The sequence below is a fragment of the Heliangelus exortis genome, chromosome 22 (genome assembly GCF_036169615.1).
Source record: "Heliangelus exortis chromosome 22, bHelExo1.hap1, whole genome shotgun sequence".
NCBI lineage: Eukaryota > Metazoa > Chordata > Aves > Apodiformes > Trochilidae > Heliangelus > Heliangelus exortis.
Genome location: NC_092443.1, coordinates 9,558,706 through 9,573,902, shown reverse-complemented (window position 1 = coordinate 9,573,902; position 15,197 = coordinate 9,558,706). Strand labels below are relative to the sequence as shown.

At 48.5% G+C, this 15,197-nt stretch overlaps 1 protein-coding gene across 2 annotated transcripts in view; it reads right to left on the bottom strand.

The window, feature by feature from the left end:
• VAV2 (vav guanine nucleotide exchange factor 2) overlaps nucleotides 1-15,197 on the bottom strand; it is a 130,583-nt gene that overhangs the window by 99,604 nt on the left and 15,782 nt on the right. For both annotated transcript variants that reach the window (XM_071766629.1, XM_071766628.1), the window contains exon 2: nucleotides 2,339-2,455. In XM_071766629.1, coding sequence (XP_071622730.1) covers nucleotides 2,339-2,455 — 117 coding nt within the window. The remainder of the gene's footprint in view (nucleotides 1-2,338; nucleotides 2,456-15,197) is intronic.

Sequence of the window (15,197 nt, the reverse complement as noted above, 5' to 3'; positions counted from 1 at the left end):
CCCTGAAAGGAGGTTGGAGCCAGGGGGGGGTTGGGCTCTTTTCCCAGGCAACTCTCAGCAAGACAAGAGGGCACAAGAGGTCTCAAGTTGTGCCAGGGGAGGTTTAGGTTGGACATTAGAAAGAATTTCTTTCTGGAGAGGGTGATCAGCCATTGGAATGGGCTGCCCAGGGAAGGGGTGGATTCTCCATCCCTGGAGATATTTCCAAAGAGCCTGGATGTGGCACTCAGTGCCATGGGCTGGGAACCACGGGGGGAGTGGAGCAAGGCTTGGACTTGGTGAGCTCTGAGGTCCCTTCCAACCCAGCCCATTCTAGGATTCTAAGGATCCCAAAGATTCCAAAGGCTGAGCCTTTACATATAGGCTGGCACCACAGAAATGCAAGTCCTGGCCCTTCTACTCAGTAATTGCCCTGCAACAAACCCAAATGCTATTAGTAATCACTGGCTTTCTGGTTTGGAGGAAAAAAATAACCAGCTCCTGAAGTAGCATCCAGAAGGGAACCACCCAACACCACCCCACCAAGGCTCCTGTGTAATTAGGTGGTCAAATGTTACTGTGCCACGTTCAGAAACCTCTCCTACCCCCTGGAAGTGTCTTGTAACAAAAACCCAGAATTGAGCTTAGGGATGAAAAGCTGCAGGAGGAATTTTTTGTGTGTGAAGTCTGTGTTTGGCCAGTGGGAACGTGGCTTAGAGGCTCCTTTTGCTCTCCCTGTGACTCAAAGAGGAAAAGCTCTCTGGTCAACACCAGATTTTTCCCTGTTTATTTGCTTTGCCACTGTTCTGAGGCCAATGTATGAATGAAAGGTGGCAAGGACAATGGGGATGTTTGGACAGGCTTCCAGAGGGATTTAGGGTGGTGCAGAGCTGATAAAAAAACTGCAGCAGAAAGATCAGGGAGGTTTTTGTGCAGACAACCTGCCTCCCACAACCTCTTTTGAGGATGATGATAAATGTGAAAATACAATATAATAAAAAAACCTGAATAATGTTTGGATTTCTTGGAAGCTTGTGACAAGTTTGACCCCAGGACAATGAGACTTTGGGAAGAAAGGGAATGGGAAATCATCTGCCCAAGTCACAAACCTAAATATCCCCCCAAAAACTGAACAGAAAGAAGAGGAAGGAATAGCTGTTCCCTAACCAAACCAAAATGGAACCAAACTGTGTTCAGCTGACATGTTCCAGCAGTTTAACACCAGGCTCTATGAACAGGCATCTTAGACAATTTGAAAGAGCACAAAGCAAGAGACAAAGTGAGGATAAAGCAGCATTTTAATTAGCAGCAGCTCCTTCCCCAGCCCAAAAGGTTCCTTCTGTGCATTCACATTCCCAGAACAACAAAAGCCTTCTTGTATTTCATAAATCAAAAAAACCTCATAAAACAAACCCCTGCAATTGCACATTCCAGATAATGGTCCAGAAATAAATTAGGCAATAAATATCAAATAATATATCCCCATCAGCAGTGAAAATCTACTCTTTGGATAATCAGAAGATGCCTTCCAGCAGCATAAGCCTGGTAGCTCGAAATAGGTAAAACAATAGAGAGCTTTAATAAATCTTTTAACACCTTCTCCACTAAAGAATCCAGCAATTGTCCAACCTAATGGCTTTCCTGAGCCCAGTATCCATCACACTAACAGCCCAGCCTGGATCCTGTTCACGTAAAGAGCCAGGGCAGCAGAACAAGGACTGCTTGTCAAAATCATGGAGGATTTTCCTCCCTCACAGCTGGGTCTTGTTCAGCAAAACACAAAAACATGTTTTCTCCTCTCTAGGTGACACATGGCACAAACTCAGGAAAAAAAACAAAAAAAACAAAAACCTCCAAATACATTTCTTTCAGAAACATTCAGGGGAACTCATTTCACCCCAGCATGAAACCTCTTGATCCCCCTGGAAACTCACTGGCCACATTACAAAACCAAAAGGCAAAGGGATCTGGAAGGCTATCCATCTATTTCCAATCCCTTTCCATGGGCAGGGACACCTCCCACAGCCCTGGGTGCTCCAAGCCCCATCCAACCTGGACCTGGACACTGCCAGGGATGGGGCAGCCACAGCTTCTCTGGGAACCTGGGACAGGGGCTCAGCACCCTCACAGCTAAGAATTTCCTCCCAATATTCCAACTAAATATCTAAGAATCAGCTCAAAGACAGGCACTCTGCATAGGGGAAGAGGGATCCAATGCATGGGTTAAAGGTGCAGAAGCTGCTTGGAAAGACCACAAAACCTCCCATTTTTATCCCAAACCTGCAGCACAAGTCCAGGGAAGTGCCCAGTGCTGGCAGTCCAGGAACAGAACTTCCAGGAGCTGAGGATTAACTCTTACCTTTCCAAAATCCCGTACATCAAAGAGGTCAAAGGGATCAAAGAGATCACTGTTCCTTAACCCAAATTTGTCATGACAAACTTTCAGGAAGGTTCGGATGTTCTTCAAACAGAGAAACTGGAGGAGACAAAAAGAAAAGGAGGGGAAAAAGTGAGCAAGACGGGCACAAAGTTTTAACTGGGATTTATTGAGTTAAATTTACAGGGGAGACAAGTTAACAGAGACTCAGAAACCTGCCCTGAAAAGCCAGGCAGGAGTTTATTTGTTGTTCCTGAAGCTGTCAGGCTCCTGGTGCCTGTGAGGACTCCTGTGTTCCCAGCTGCACACCAGGAACAAACTCCCTTTGGAAAAACAACTTTCACGGGAGGTACCCTTGCAGAAGGGCTGGAAAACTCAAGCCAGGAAGTTTCCCTTTCAAGGTCGAAGCCAAATATAAATTACAGCTGATGTTCCACAGAAGCCCAGTGTTGAACTTTTAACCCTTTCCAGCATGAGCCCATTCCGGGTCCCTGCAGAAAGCTGTGACAGCACATGCTGTACCTACACGTGTGGATGCACACATCCCAAACAAAAGATTGGGAGAAAGAAAATCAGGGTGGTTTGTTCTTTTATTTGCATTGGGATCTGAAACAACTGAGTTTGTTCAGGTGATATTTGCTTCCTCACCCTCACACCTCCCAGATCCTGCAGGCAGCACGAGCACAGCCAGGCCAGAGGCTCAGCCCCAGGAGCTGCTCCTGACCCAGCTCAGATCCCATTCCCAAACCCAGGGCAATCCCTGGGACTGTTTCCACCAAGCTTTGCTTTAGTGTTAACCTGTGTGAAGAGGCAGAAATCCCACCCCTCTAGGGATTACCCTGGGTTATTCAGAGCTCAACTGGCAGAGCAACATCGTGTTTCTCTTTCAAGAAAATCCTGTCAGGACTGTAGCAATAATTGGTCATTTCTTTGTGAGCACTGGGGATTTTGAAGTCTGGGGATTCCAGACAGTCTCACTCCAATGGCAAGGCCTGACAGCACCAGGATCTGGGATGAAAAGAATAAAAACTTACTTCATTTTTGCTGCCACATCACCTCCATCCTTCATCAGGATAGACTGAGTCTGCCGAGCAATTAATTTAAACCTATTCCTGCATCCTCACAATATACCATAAAATACTTACATTGATTGCTGTGTTTAACAATTTTTTTTCAGCAAATTCTTCCTATGTAAAAACATGTTAGAATTTTAAGTGAATCAACCCATTAAAGGGGTGAATCATCCCCACATGATGAAGAGGCAGAGGACACAAGGTGCCCTTGGGTGGGTTTGGTCTGGGTGGTTTTGTCACATGGCACTCACTCCTTCCACTCCCCAAGTTGCCATCAACCCAAGAGCATGCAAAAAACCCTGCTTGAAAGCTTCACCCAGAGTTCAAAGTGAACTAAACCAGCTTAACTTTAACTAACCAGAACCAAAGCCCAATCTTTGGGGTCATTATGGACATCACCACAATGACCTTGATGTTCTCCCTGCCTTTGGGATGATGCTTGAGGTTGTGGGGATGGATTAACAAGACCACCTCATTAACAGCAAGTTGTTTCACCTACACAAAGAAACAAATAACACCAAGTAATCTTTTCTCCTTCCCCTCTTCCCCTCCACAGAGCCCCAGCAGAGCTCCCCCAGCACAGGATTTTCCCATCGTATCCAAGCCTTCTCATTAGACAAGTGCCAGAGGCAGAAATTGAAAACAATTCTGTTTTTCTGGGCCATTCCTCTATCTCTCATAAACACTGCAGTAAATATAACCCGTCTAGACTGAGAGATTGCTTTTTTTTTTTTTTTTTTTTAATTGCTTTTACACCCCCTCTCACCGACACGGGTTATTTCATAACTTTATCTTCTGGGTCTCTGCAAGAATTTACACCCTGGGCAAACCACTCTCTTGCAGCAGGGGTGTATTTTCTGTTGCACTGCAGTCTTATTGATTTCAAATTTCTAGCATGTGTTTATTTTAAATCCTTTTAAGCCTCCCATTTTGCAAGTTAATGACACAGGTTATAGCCATAATTACACGCAGCAAGAGGCAAAGCTTCCACTGCAGAAGTTCTCTGCCTTGCTGCAGCACTGGGTCCCCATTTCCCAGCTCATCCCAAGGCTGGGACTGGGATAAAGGCTGAAGAGCTCAGGAAAGTTGGGCTGGCACAGTCCTGATGCTCCACCAAGCACCTGATGGGTGTCAAAACCTGCACTCTGCACACTGCATCAAGGGTTAGAATTCCTAAAAAAACTCGAAGTTCACCATACCTTGGCTCCTGGGAGACTGCAGAGATCACAGATCCAAGCACATGAATGCCTTGTCCTGACAGTGCTGCCAACAGAGAGCAAATCCCAGCTCCCCCATGACTCCAGCCCCTCAGCTCAGCCCTGGCAGGAAAGGACAGGACCAAGCACACTGCTCAACCTCAGCTCCATCCAAATGCCTTTGGCTCACCCAATTCCAACCTGGGAATCACCTTGCCACCCCCTGCAACCAGCCCAAGTCAGCCACTGCCTGTCCCACAGCTCCAGGTGACACCTGCAAAAAGCCACCAGCTGCTGTCACCACACAGCACCCGATGCTGGGGGCAAGGAAAAAACCCATCATTTCCTTAAAGAGCTGCTGAAAAGTGCTGTGAAGCAAAAAAGCAAGGAAGCAGCACCACAGCCCTGCTCCAGCAGCAAGGAGGTGGCAGCAGAATGAGGCCACCACACTGTCCCACAAGCAAAGCCACCTTGGAGGACAGCAGGTTTTGTCCCTGCCCCTCATGCACAGCCCATGGGACTGGGGGTTACAGGCACGATTTTTGCTCCTCTCTCACCCATCTGCAAAATATCTTCTTGGTACAGGCACTGTGAGGCTGGTTTGCTGTTGGTGGAAGGTCAGGGGGTGTTGATCACCTAATGAGCACAGTTATAATTAGCTACACTTGGACATGAGCTGTGCTGAGGCTGTTGTATTTACCAGTCAGTCACACCTTCCAACCAGTAAGCACTCTGCAGAAGGAAGGAGGAGAGAGAGAAATCAATGTTCTCTCTGGGGCTCATTCACCACCTGCCAGGCCCAAAATCAATGGTGTCATATGTAAAGACCAGATCAGAAGCTTGCAATCTGCTTCAGCAGGAGCCCAAGACCCACACATTCCATCCTGCCCCTGCCTCCATCCTCTGTACCCAAAAACCCACCCAGTGCCCCCCCTGCCATGGGCAGGGACACCTCCCACAGCCCTAGGTGCTCCAAGCCCCATCCAACCTGGACTTGGACACTGCCAGGGACGGGGCAGCCACAGCTTCTCTGGGAAACCTGGAACAGGGGCTCAGCACCCTCACAGCAAAGAATTTCTTCCCAATATTCAATCTAAATATCTAAGAATCAGCTTCTTCCTAAGATCTATTTCTTCCTAAGATCTCATCTCAATCTCCCCTCTTTCAGCTTGGAACCATTGCCCCCCATCCTGCCAAGCCAGGCCCTTGTCCAAAGTCCCTCCCCAGCCCTCCTGCAGCCCCTTTAGGTACTGCCAGACCCTGGCAGGGTGCTGGAAGCTCATCGTGGCCCTCAGCAATGGGGAAGAGAAGGTATTTATTGAGAAAACACATCATTTACAATGACCAGTGGGAAGCAGGTATCCTATGGCATAAACCTCTCCAGAAAGCCAAAGGATGCATCCCCAAGCTGGGCTGAGTTCCCTTGGCACAACTCAGATGTTGCAAAGGGGCATCAAAGCTGCCTTTGCTTGCTCCAAAGACAAAACCCAAGAGCAGTCCAGGACCCAGCAAGGACCAGAGAGATGCAGCTCACCTGACTTTGCACTTAAAACTGCTCAGGTTAAATCACAACCTTTACCCAACCTCTCCAACCCATCCCAGCTCCCCAAGGCATTCACCAAACCTTCAGAAACAGCAACAGAAGTCACAGAAACAGCAACAGAAGTCAAAAACACAACTGAAGCTTGTATATCACACACACACACACCCCAACAGTACCAAATCTTTCTTTGTTCCTTTTCCCCCTTTGTGTTTGGGGAAAGGAGCAGCTGCAGAAAGGCCACAAAACATCTCTGCAGAAACTCCCTGCCCGTTCACATTTGGATTCAAGTCTCAGCTCATCAGTTACATCAGATGGACAGATTAAATTCCGGGTTGTTGGACAGCAGATTTATCTGCTGAGAAGTGGAGAATGAAATGATTTCTCAGACAATTTAGTGTTATTAATTCACCCCATTTCCAAGGCATTCCTATGGCAGAGCTGCACAAATGCCACTTGGCAAGACTGATTAATGAGCCTGAAACACTGCTGAGCACTGACCTCCCCAGTGCTGCTGCTTCTCACAATCACCCAAAGGAAAGGATTAGCCCTAGGAGAGCACCTAGGAGAGCAAACATTTATTTTAGCAAACACCCATAGCTTGGCACTGGTTAGACCAAGGGAAAGCCAACCCAGGGCTGCAACAGGGAAAGGTCCTTCCCAGGGAGAATCAGCCACAGCTTCTCAGAGGGGATGCAAACTTCTCAGGAGCTTCTGCCTTCCCCAGCAGCACACCAGGGAGCAAGAAGCACGGCTGGGACAGGCTGCCAAACCCTGTTCCAGTTCTGCTCATCCTCAGACCTTTGTTCATCACCCCTGGCACACACAGAGACCCATGTGGGGCACAGAGAGCTCTCAGTCACCTTACAGGAACTTCCCATGGCATCATTTTGGTTGGAAAAGACTTTGAGAATCATCAAGTCAAACTGTTAATCCAGACCTGCCAAGGCCACCACTGCCCCATCTCCCTCAGCATCTCCAGGGCTCTGAAATCCCTCCAGGGATGGGGACTCCACCTGGGCCTTTGGATGAGCTCCCCAAGGGAGGAGTCCTCTCACAATTCAAGATTAAGCTGATGAACTGGAGGCGAGAATATACATGGAATTGTAAGAACTCTTTAGAATAACCCAGGGCAAGTCCTGGAGTAACCTACTGAATGCACTGAAGTCACAGGGCTCAGCCCCAGAGGCAGAGGAATGGCTCGAGTCAGAACCAGAACCCAGCAAGCAGAGCTCCTGGGTTCCATCCAAGCCATGAAGTGCTGGGACAAGGTGGGGACCAGAGGGAAACACCTGGGAAGTGTGAGAGACAGATCCCAGGGGCAAATGATCCCATCCAAAGGAGTCAGAGATGCAGAAGAAATGCTCAGGGACCATGCTGAAGGACACACTGAAGGCAGACACACAGAGCACAGCTGCATCTGAGCTTTCTCTGCTTGCAGGAGGAGCAGTGGCACCGTGTGTCCCCTCCCCATTGCTGTCACCTGGCCAAGCAATGCTGCAGGGGCCAAGCCCAGCCTGGGGGTGCTCAGCCTAATTTATCTCAGCAAAGTTTTGCTGCCCCCAAACTCCCCCCTAAAAGGACCACCGGGCTCCTTTCCTCCATTGCACACACTCCTTCAGAGAGAAAAATGGGGAAAAAAAAAAAAAAAAATCCAGAAGCGTGGCTGAAACCCCTGTCAGGCAGCCGAGGAGTCCAAGATGATAACGTGGAGCTGGAGGAGGGGACAAGGATTGAGTAACATCCTCCAAGTGAGGAGGAGGGAAAGGAAATCACAGAAAACCCACATCCCTCTTGTCCTCTCCCAGCAGCAGAATTAAACCTCCCCAAAGCTTAAAGTCAGAGGCTGAGCCCTCCCCACCCAGTGCCTGTCTGTCCATCCATCCAGCCATCTGACCCAGCAGCTCACAGGGGCTTTAAATGAGAGGAAGGAAGCTGCAACTTCCCAAAGAAAACGCTGGAGCTGCAGCTGCTGACAGTACTTCCCTTCTTTGTGGAGCCCTCCCAGAGCTGGGGAAGCACAGGGGATCCTTAGGGAAAGGGCTTGGATTGCAATGTCTGGGAGCAAAGATGCTCACAGGGTCTGAAGTTCTCTGCTCCTGCAATTCCCAAAACTTATTTTTGCCTCTTTAAAACCAGGCTGCCCTACAGAAATGCTGAAGAGACAAGCTCAGACTTTTCTGAAGAGATCCATGGTGTAGGTGCCTGCAGTAGCTGACTCTGGTACCAAAACAAATTATTAGATAACCAAACATGGATGTTAAACCCAAGTCTTTTACACCAATTCTATACAAGTCCCACATTTGAGCCTGGTTTTAAAGACCTGCTGATATCTCCAGATCATCCCCAAGCTGGTTGTGCCACAGGTTGCCAACATTAGAAGCCCACCCTCATTTCAGGGCACACACCAACCTCACTGCAGACACTGGACATTTTTCTAAAACATGCCCAAAAAGCACTATTTCACCATTTCTGCCATCAGATCAAGTGCATGCAATCTGCCAACATCCAGGAGACTTTTCTTGTCTGGATGCCATCTCATTATTCACACACCATGGGTAGACACAATTTTTCCCCATCCAGTCATGATTTTGGGTGACCCACTTCCAATCAGACTCGCTTCACTTTCCCAAACCCTCGGGAATTAAAACAAAATGTGTTCTTTTCCTCACTGTGAGCAGCACCAGGTTACCTGCCAGGATGCAGAAGCTCTGAGCAAACCACCCTCCTGGTACATTCATCCCACAAACCCAAGCCATGCCAAGAGAGAACACAACTGAAAAGCAAAAACTCAGCCATGAAAATATTTCCAGCACTGAATTTGTCACAGCTTTTACCCTTGAAATTGGTGATGGGGGAAATAATGGCTTAGAACAACTGCAAACTTCTGTTGAGATTTGCAGAGTCTGGTGCTCCAAAGAAGATCTGGAGGTGATGGTTCAGCTTCCAAATGAGGACTGAAGGGCCCAAAGCTGGTGCTGGTGCTAGCAGAGCAGGTCATGCCCCCAGCCTGCTGATGGGGAGGGATGCTGACACCCACCCTGACACCTTCACACCCTCCTGAGCTGCTCTCTATCCCTAAGGTATCACCCAAACCAGGCTGACAACAGCCTGGGTGAAAAACAGCTCCCAAATGTCACACCAGGGACCACGATGGCATTATTAGAAGCAGGCACAAACACTCAGAAAACTCTGCTTAATGGCACCAGGTAATGATGCTGAAAGATGTCTCCCAGCTTCTTCCTAAATAAGTAATTAACACCAGAGCTCTGCTTTTCACACTAGGGATAACTGATGCAGACCTGCATATAAAAAAAATCAAGCTGCATTTTGCAAGATTAAGCCCACAATCTGCTTTTAATAGGTCTCTTGATGCACCCCTGCACTGCCATCAGCTCCTCACTGCAAAGCTGGGGCAGCCTCAGAGCAGCTCAGCACCTTCTTCACCCCCAAAACCAACAGGAATGGGGTCACAGGGGCTGCTCCTGGGGCATCACTCCACGGACAGGCTCTCAGCAAGGAGAGGTGGGGAGAGCAGGCAGCTGGAGAGAGGTAATCACCATAAATCCTCTTGTGCAAGAGAAATTTAAAAGGAAACTCTGGTGGGGTACAGGACCCACCAGCCAGTCCTTGCCTGCAAGCCAGAAGGGACAACCCACTGCAGATCAGTCTCAGAAAGCTCCTGGGGAGTCAGGAAGAGACCAGCATCACATCTGACACAACCAACATTCCATTCCATCACATCCACCATTCCAGGAGCTGAACCCAGCACTGGCAGAGCCAGGAGGAGGGGGCTGGGGAGCATCTGGAGGTTGCTTGTCCTTGGGGACAGAGAATGGATGGGGAGCCCTGAGGTCCAACAAGAAGCCTGAGGCTTCTTCCTCTCCTTGGATTTAAATAATGAATGTTTTGTTGCATTTCAGTGTTGGGAAGGACAGAGGATGTGAACAGACAGTGCAAGCTGGAGAACAGGAAGGGCTTTTGTTTTTACCCCTGGTTTAATTGAGGCTCATCAAGTTCTCTAGCTCCAAATTTCTTCTGTAGAAAATGAGGAGAGGCCAAAGCAGGAGCTGGGAGTGCCACAGCCTGCAAGGTGACAGCCCAGAGGGAACAACTCTGACACGTGTGCAAGGCACAGAAAATTGCTCTGGATAAACAAGTTATTTAAAAAAAAAAATAAGAGAAGGAAAAATAAAATATTTTATAGCTTAATTGCTTTAGTGCTTGTTTGGATCTGGGGACCAAGGCTAGACAGACACGTGCAGACACACACACGAGCCCTGGAGCTCTCTCAGGACAGCCAAAGCAGACCCAAGGCTTTGTGCAAATGTTCCCTGCAAAGATTCATTCCCATAACACTTGGGAGACAAGAGGCAGCACATCCTGGGACAAGGAGCAGGAAACTTTTGGCAGTGTTGGCAAAGAGCAGCCTGATCCCAGCCCATGTGTCTGGTGTTAACCAAAGCCTCTGTCACCACCAAAACAAGAGGAGATGGAAAAAGGCACCTCTGGAGCAATGCCTGGGTGCTTTTGGTTAAGATCCTCACTTTTTTGTCCAGCCCACCACATATTAAGCCCATCTTGAAGAAGGGAACTCCAGGCTGCTGAGCCTCCCTTCAGCTCCAGAGCACAAGGATTCCTTTCCCAAGGGTGAGATGGGAAAGCAGGAACAGTCAACACAGATTTAGGAGCAGCAAGCCTTGTTTGTCCAGCCTGATTGCTTTTCAGAAAAAAAAAAGAAAAAAAAAGGGTAAACAGATGAGGCTGGAGGTTGGGATGCATCAGCTCCCTCCCTCCCCGAGGGCCCGTGCTGGTTGGCAGAGCCCCTGCCATCCCTGCAGTGCCCATCTGAGGGGAAAACAGCTCAAAATCACCGATTTTTTAAGTGTAGAGAGGAAATGGAGGTGGAGAGAGACTGACTGGGATGAAACTTCCTGCATGGTAACTTTTTCCCCACCCCTCAGTAACAGAAAAGGTCAAAAGTTTCAATTGCTAAAAAAACCACAGCTGGGTACTCAGAACTTCCCAGGCATCAGGAGAGGACCCCCAGGAGCCTTCCACAGGCTTCACAGGGGTCCCCAAATCCTCTCTGGCTTTCTCAGAATAGCTCTGAACCCATTTCTGTGTAGCAGGAAAAGAAAACCCATTCACCAACGGAGGCATTAACACATTTTTCTTGCTACCTAAAGTGCTTGCACTGCCTCTTGTGATTTGCATTCAGGGTCTCAGTTCCTCTCCCGTTCAGCACTGCAAGGGAATCAGTTAACTGAGCACAGCTGTCAGTGTCACAAAGCTTGGGAGGCTGAGACAGGAAATCTGAAGGGTAACCATCACATTTAATGTATGCATGAGATAAAAATCAGAATGAACTTCAATCAGGGGAAGGATGGGGAGGCCATTGGCACTACTGTGATGTTGGCTGTTCTGGGTTTTTAAGATTAAAGCTAATATTTTATCTTTGTGATTTCAATTAAGCATTTTTCTCCCTTCTAGAGAGAAGAGCAGGGTGTGTGACTTCTTACTAGAAAGTATCAAGCCTCAGTCCAAACAATTCAAGCTCTGTAATGAGAGCCAGGTGAAAGCAGCAGAGCCTCAGCCCTGGCACAGGAACTCAAGGAAAGCCCAGTTCTGGAAAGGATGCTCTGAGCCACAGCAGATGCAGACATCTCCTAACAGCTACAGCATCAACACCTCACACAGCTACAGCATCAACACCAAGCACAGTGACTGTCCTCTAACAACAAGAGGAACAGCAGCTCATGGCAGCTCTTCTGCCCCCTCTGCTTTAACCCTCCCTGCCAGATGCTCCAAGGCTTCATGACCCACTGCCCCACTCAGCCACATCTTTATTGTTTTCCCCTTTTCATTGAACGAGGGGAAGGGTTGAACCCAAACCACCCTGATTTCCCCTCAAGTTAGGTAAGGCTGCAGCCAATGGGAAAAAAAAAATTATATTTTTGCCTTTTTAAAAAAAAACCACAAACCAAAAAAATCCCCCTCATCACATCCAGTGGACACAGCACAGAAGCAACAGCTCCAAGGTCTCCGTGCACCCAATTTAAACTGCAGGAGGAACCCAATCCCTTAAATCCATTAGTGACCCATGTAATGAGCAGGACATGTTAATTATGAGCAGGACATGTTAATTATGAGCCCCTGGGCCACATGGATATAAAATGGTGTGGGAGATGCCCTCTCCATGCCCAGAGTGCCCTCAGCATCCCACAGAACCACACAGAGCTGATGCTCCAGCCCTGCAGCCTCTGCCAAGAGCTGCTCCCCAGTGCACACTCCAGGAAAGCAGGATTTGGAGTTCTTCCTGAGAGAGAGAAAGAAAAAGAGGGAGAAGGCAAGTGCCATGAAATTCATCTTTTATTTTGCTTTAGTTTTACAGCTTGTCAATTATCCCAATTCACACCACAGGAAGAAAACATGCTAGAAAAAAAATTCACTTTCCATTTCAAGTTATTTTTGCAAAGTGGAATTTAATGAGCGACTCCAGCCAAAATTAAGGCTGTGCTGTAAAGTTTCCCAAAGTGTAAAAAGATTTGTTGCCACCCTGAATTAAAGACAGCTTTCTGCAGCCACCAGTGCCTAAATTTCAAACACATGTTTGCATCAAACTTTGGCAGTCACAGCACAGGCTCCAAATTATCCTGGGGTTGGGAGCATCCTTTGCTTCAACACAGGGGAGCTTTGGTTCTGACCCAGTTGATTTTAAACCTCTCCCAAGGAGATGTGACAATTTTACCTCATCTGGAACAACTTTCCCAAGAGGTGAATTTTCCTGCTCCAGCTCAAGTCCTCCAGCAATTCAGTCTGGTCCCTCTTTTGCAGGATGAAAACAGGCTACAGCAGATTAATCTCCTGGCTACTTAATTTGTAAAAGCAGCTTAAAAAGGTCAGATCCCCAGCTCCTAAGAACCACCACTGAGAACAGATTCTAGAGATTAGGGGAAATAAGGCTCTGGATATTTATATAAATTAATACTTGGGGAGTGTAACAAGATCAAGGGAACCCTCTAATACCTGCATCACACTCTTTGCAGCTCTTATCAGGTGCTTATCTCTTAGAGAAGCACACAGGGTGCCCTCAAAGCTGACACCTGAGGCTAGAGAGGGGTTTTAGGAACCTTCCCAAGATCTCCTGTCCCTCAAACACCTTTGGGATTTGGCTCTCTATATTTTAAGACAAATCCTCCTTTCTGAGCCAGCCTTACAGGGGGCTAAACATGCACCAGGGATGGATTTCACTCTACCAAAACTACAGAACACCACTTGGAGGCTGTTTGGTGGGGTTTTATGGTTTTATTTTTAATGATGTCCTGTTCCATTATTTAATCCAAAGTTTACTGTGTCTGTATATACACAATCAAAAACTCCAACACTGCTGCAATTCTCCCTGATTTACACTCCCTGAAGCAAGAAATCCAAACTGGATTTTCTCACCAAGAAGAGGAGCCACTTGTCGCTGGGTGAGGACTTTTCCCCTCTCTCCATCCCTGCATCACCTTGGCTCTAATCAAACAAGGATTTTCCTAGAAGAAGCATTTCCCCTGGAAGCAGAACTTAACAATGGATTTACCAGCCAGACATGAACAGTTACACCAATCTCCCAGCAAAGCTTCTTCTCCTAATTGGAGTATCTAAAATAAACTCTGTGTAACAGCCTAATTGCATTTGCAGGGAGTGTTAGGGAGGGTTGCATTGCTTTGCCTGTGCTGCTCTAATTAATTTGGTACAACTTGAGCATGAAGAAAAGGCCCCGGGGAGGTGTTGGGCTGGTCCATTTGAGCTGTGTTTCAGCAGGAGGGGAATGGGAAGTGGGATCCAATTCCTTCCTGGGCTCAGCTGTTCAACTCCATCTCCTCCCAGAGCCACCCAAACCATCGGACTGGGCTGAAAATTCTCTGCACACAAAAGGACAAACCCTGGGAGCTTCCAGGGGGAGAGGATCGATACATCTATATGGGCAGTGGCCCTAAAAAAAGCTCACTGACCTGTAAATTAAAGTTACTTTTTTGACATGGTTAAGACAGTGTCAACACTGCTTGCAGAGGGACCTGGACAGGTTGGAGAGTTGGGCAGATCCCAACGGGATGAGGTTCAACATTCCAAGTGCTGGGTCCTGCACTTTGGCCACAACAACCCCATGGGGAGCTCCAGGCTGGGCACAGAGTGGCAGAAAGGGAGCTGGGAGTCTGGATTGCCAGGAAGCTGAAGAGGAGCCAGCAGTGTGCCCAGGTGGCCAAGAAGGCCAATGGCATCCTGGGCTGGCTCAGGAACAGCGTGGCCAGCAGGTCCAGGGAAGGGATTCTGCCCCTGTGCTCAGCCCTGGGGAGGCCACAGCTTGAGTCCTGTGTCCAGTTCTGGGCCCCTCAGCTCAGGAAGGAGATTGAGGTGCTGGAGCAGGTCCAGAGAAGAGCAAGGAGGCTGGGAAGGGATCCAGCACAAGTCCTGTGAGGAAGGGCTGAGGGAGCTGGGGGTGTTGAGGCTGGAGAAGAGGAGGCTCAGGGGAGGCCTCATCACTCTCTACAACTCCCTGGATCCTGGTTGGAGTCAGGTGTAGCCCCAATGGGATGAGGTTCAACATTCCAAGTGCTGCACTTTGGCCACAACAACCCCCTGGGGAGCTCCATGGGGCACAGAGGGGCAGAAAGGGACCTGGGATTGCCAGGAAGCTGAAGAGGAGCCAGCAGTGTGGCCAAGAATCCCAGTGGCATCCTGGATGAGGAAGAGTGTGGCCAACAGGTCCAGGGAAGGGATTCTGCCCCTGGCGAGGCCACAGCTTGAGTTCTGTGTCCAGTTCTGGGCCCCAAAATTCAGGAAGGAGATGGAGGCCCAAAGGAGGCAACTGGGCTGGGGAAGGGACTCGAGCACAGATCCTATGAGGAGAGGCTGAGGGAGCTGGGGGTGTTGAGGCTGGAGAAGAGGAGGCTCAGGGGAGACCTCATCACTCTCTACAACTCCCTGAAAGGAGGTTGGAGCCAGGGGGGGGTTGGGCTCTTTTCCCAGGCAACTCTCAGCAAGAC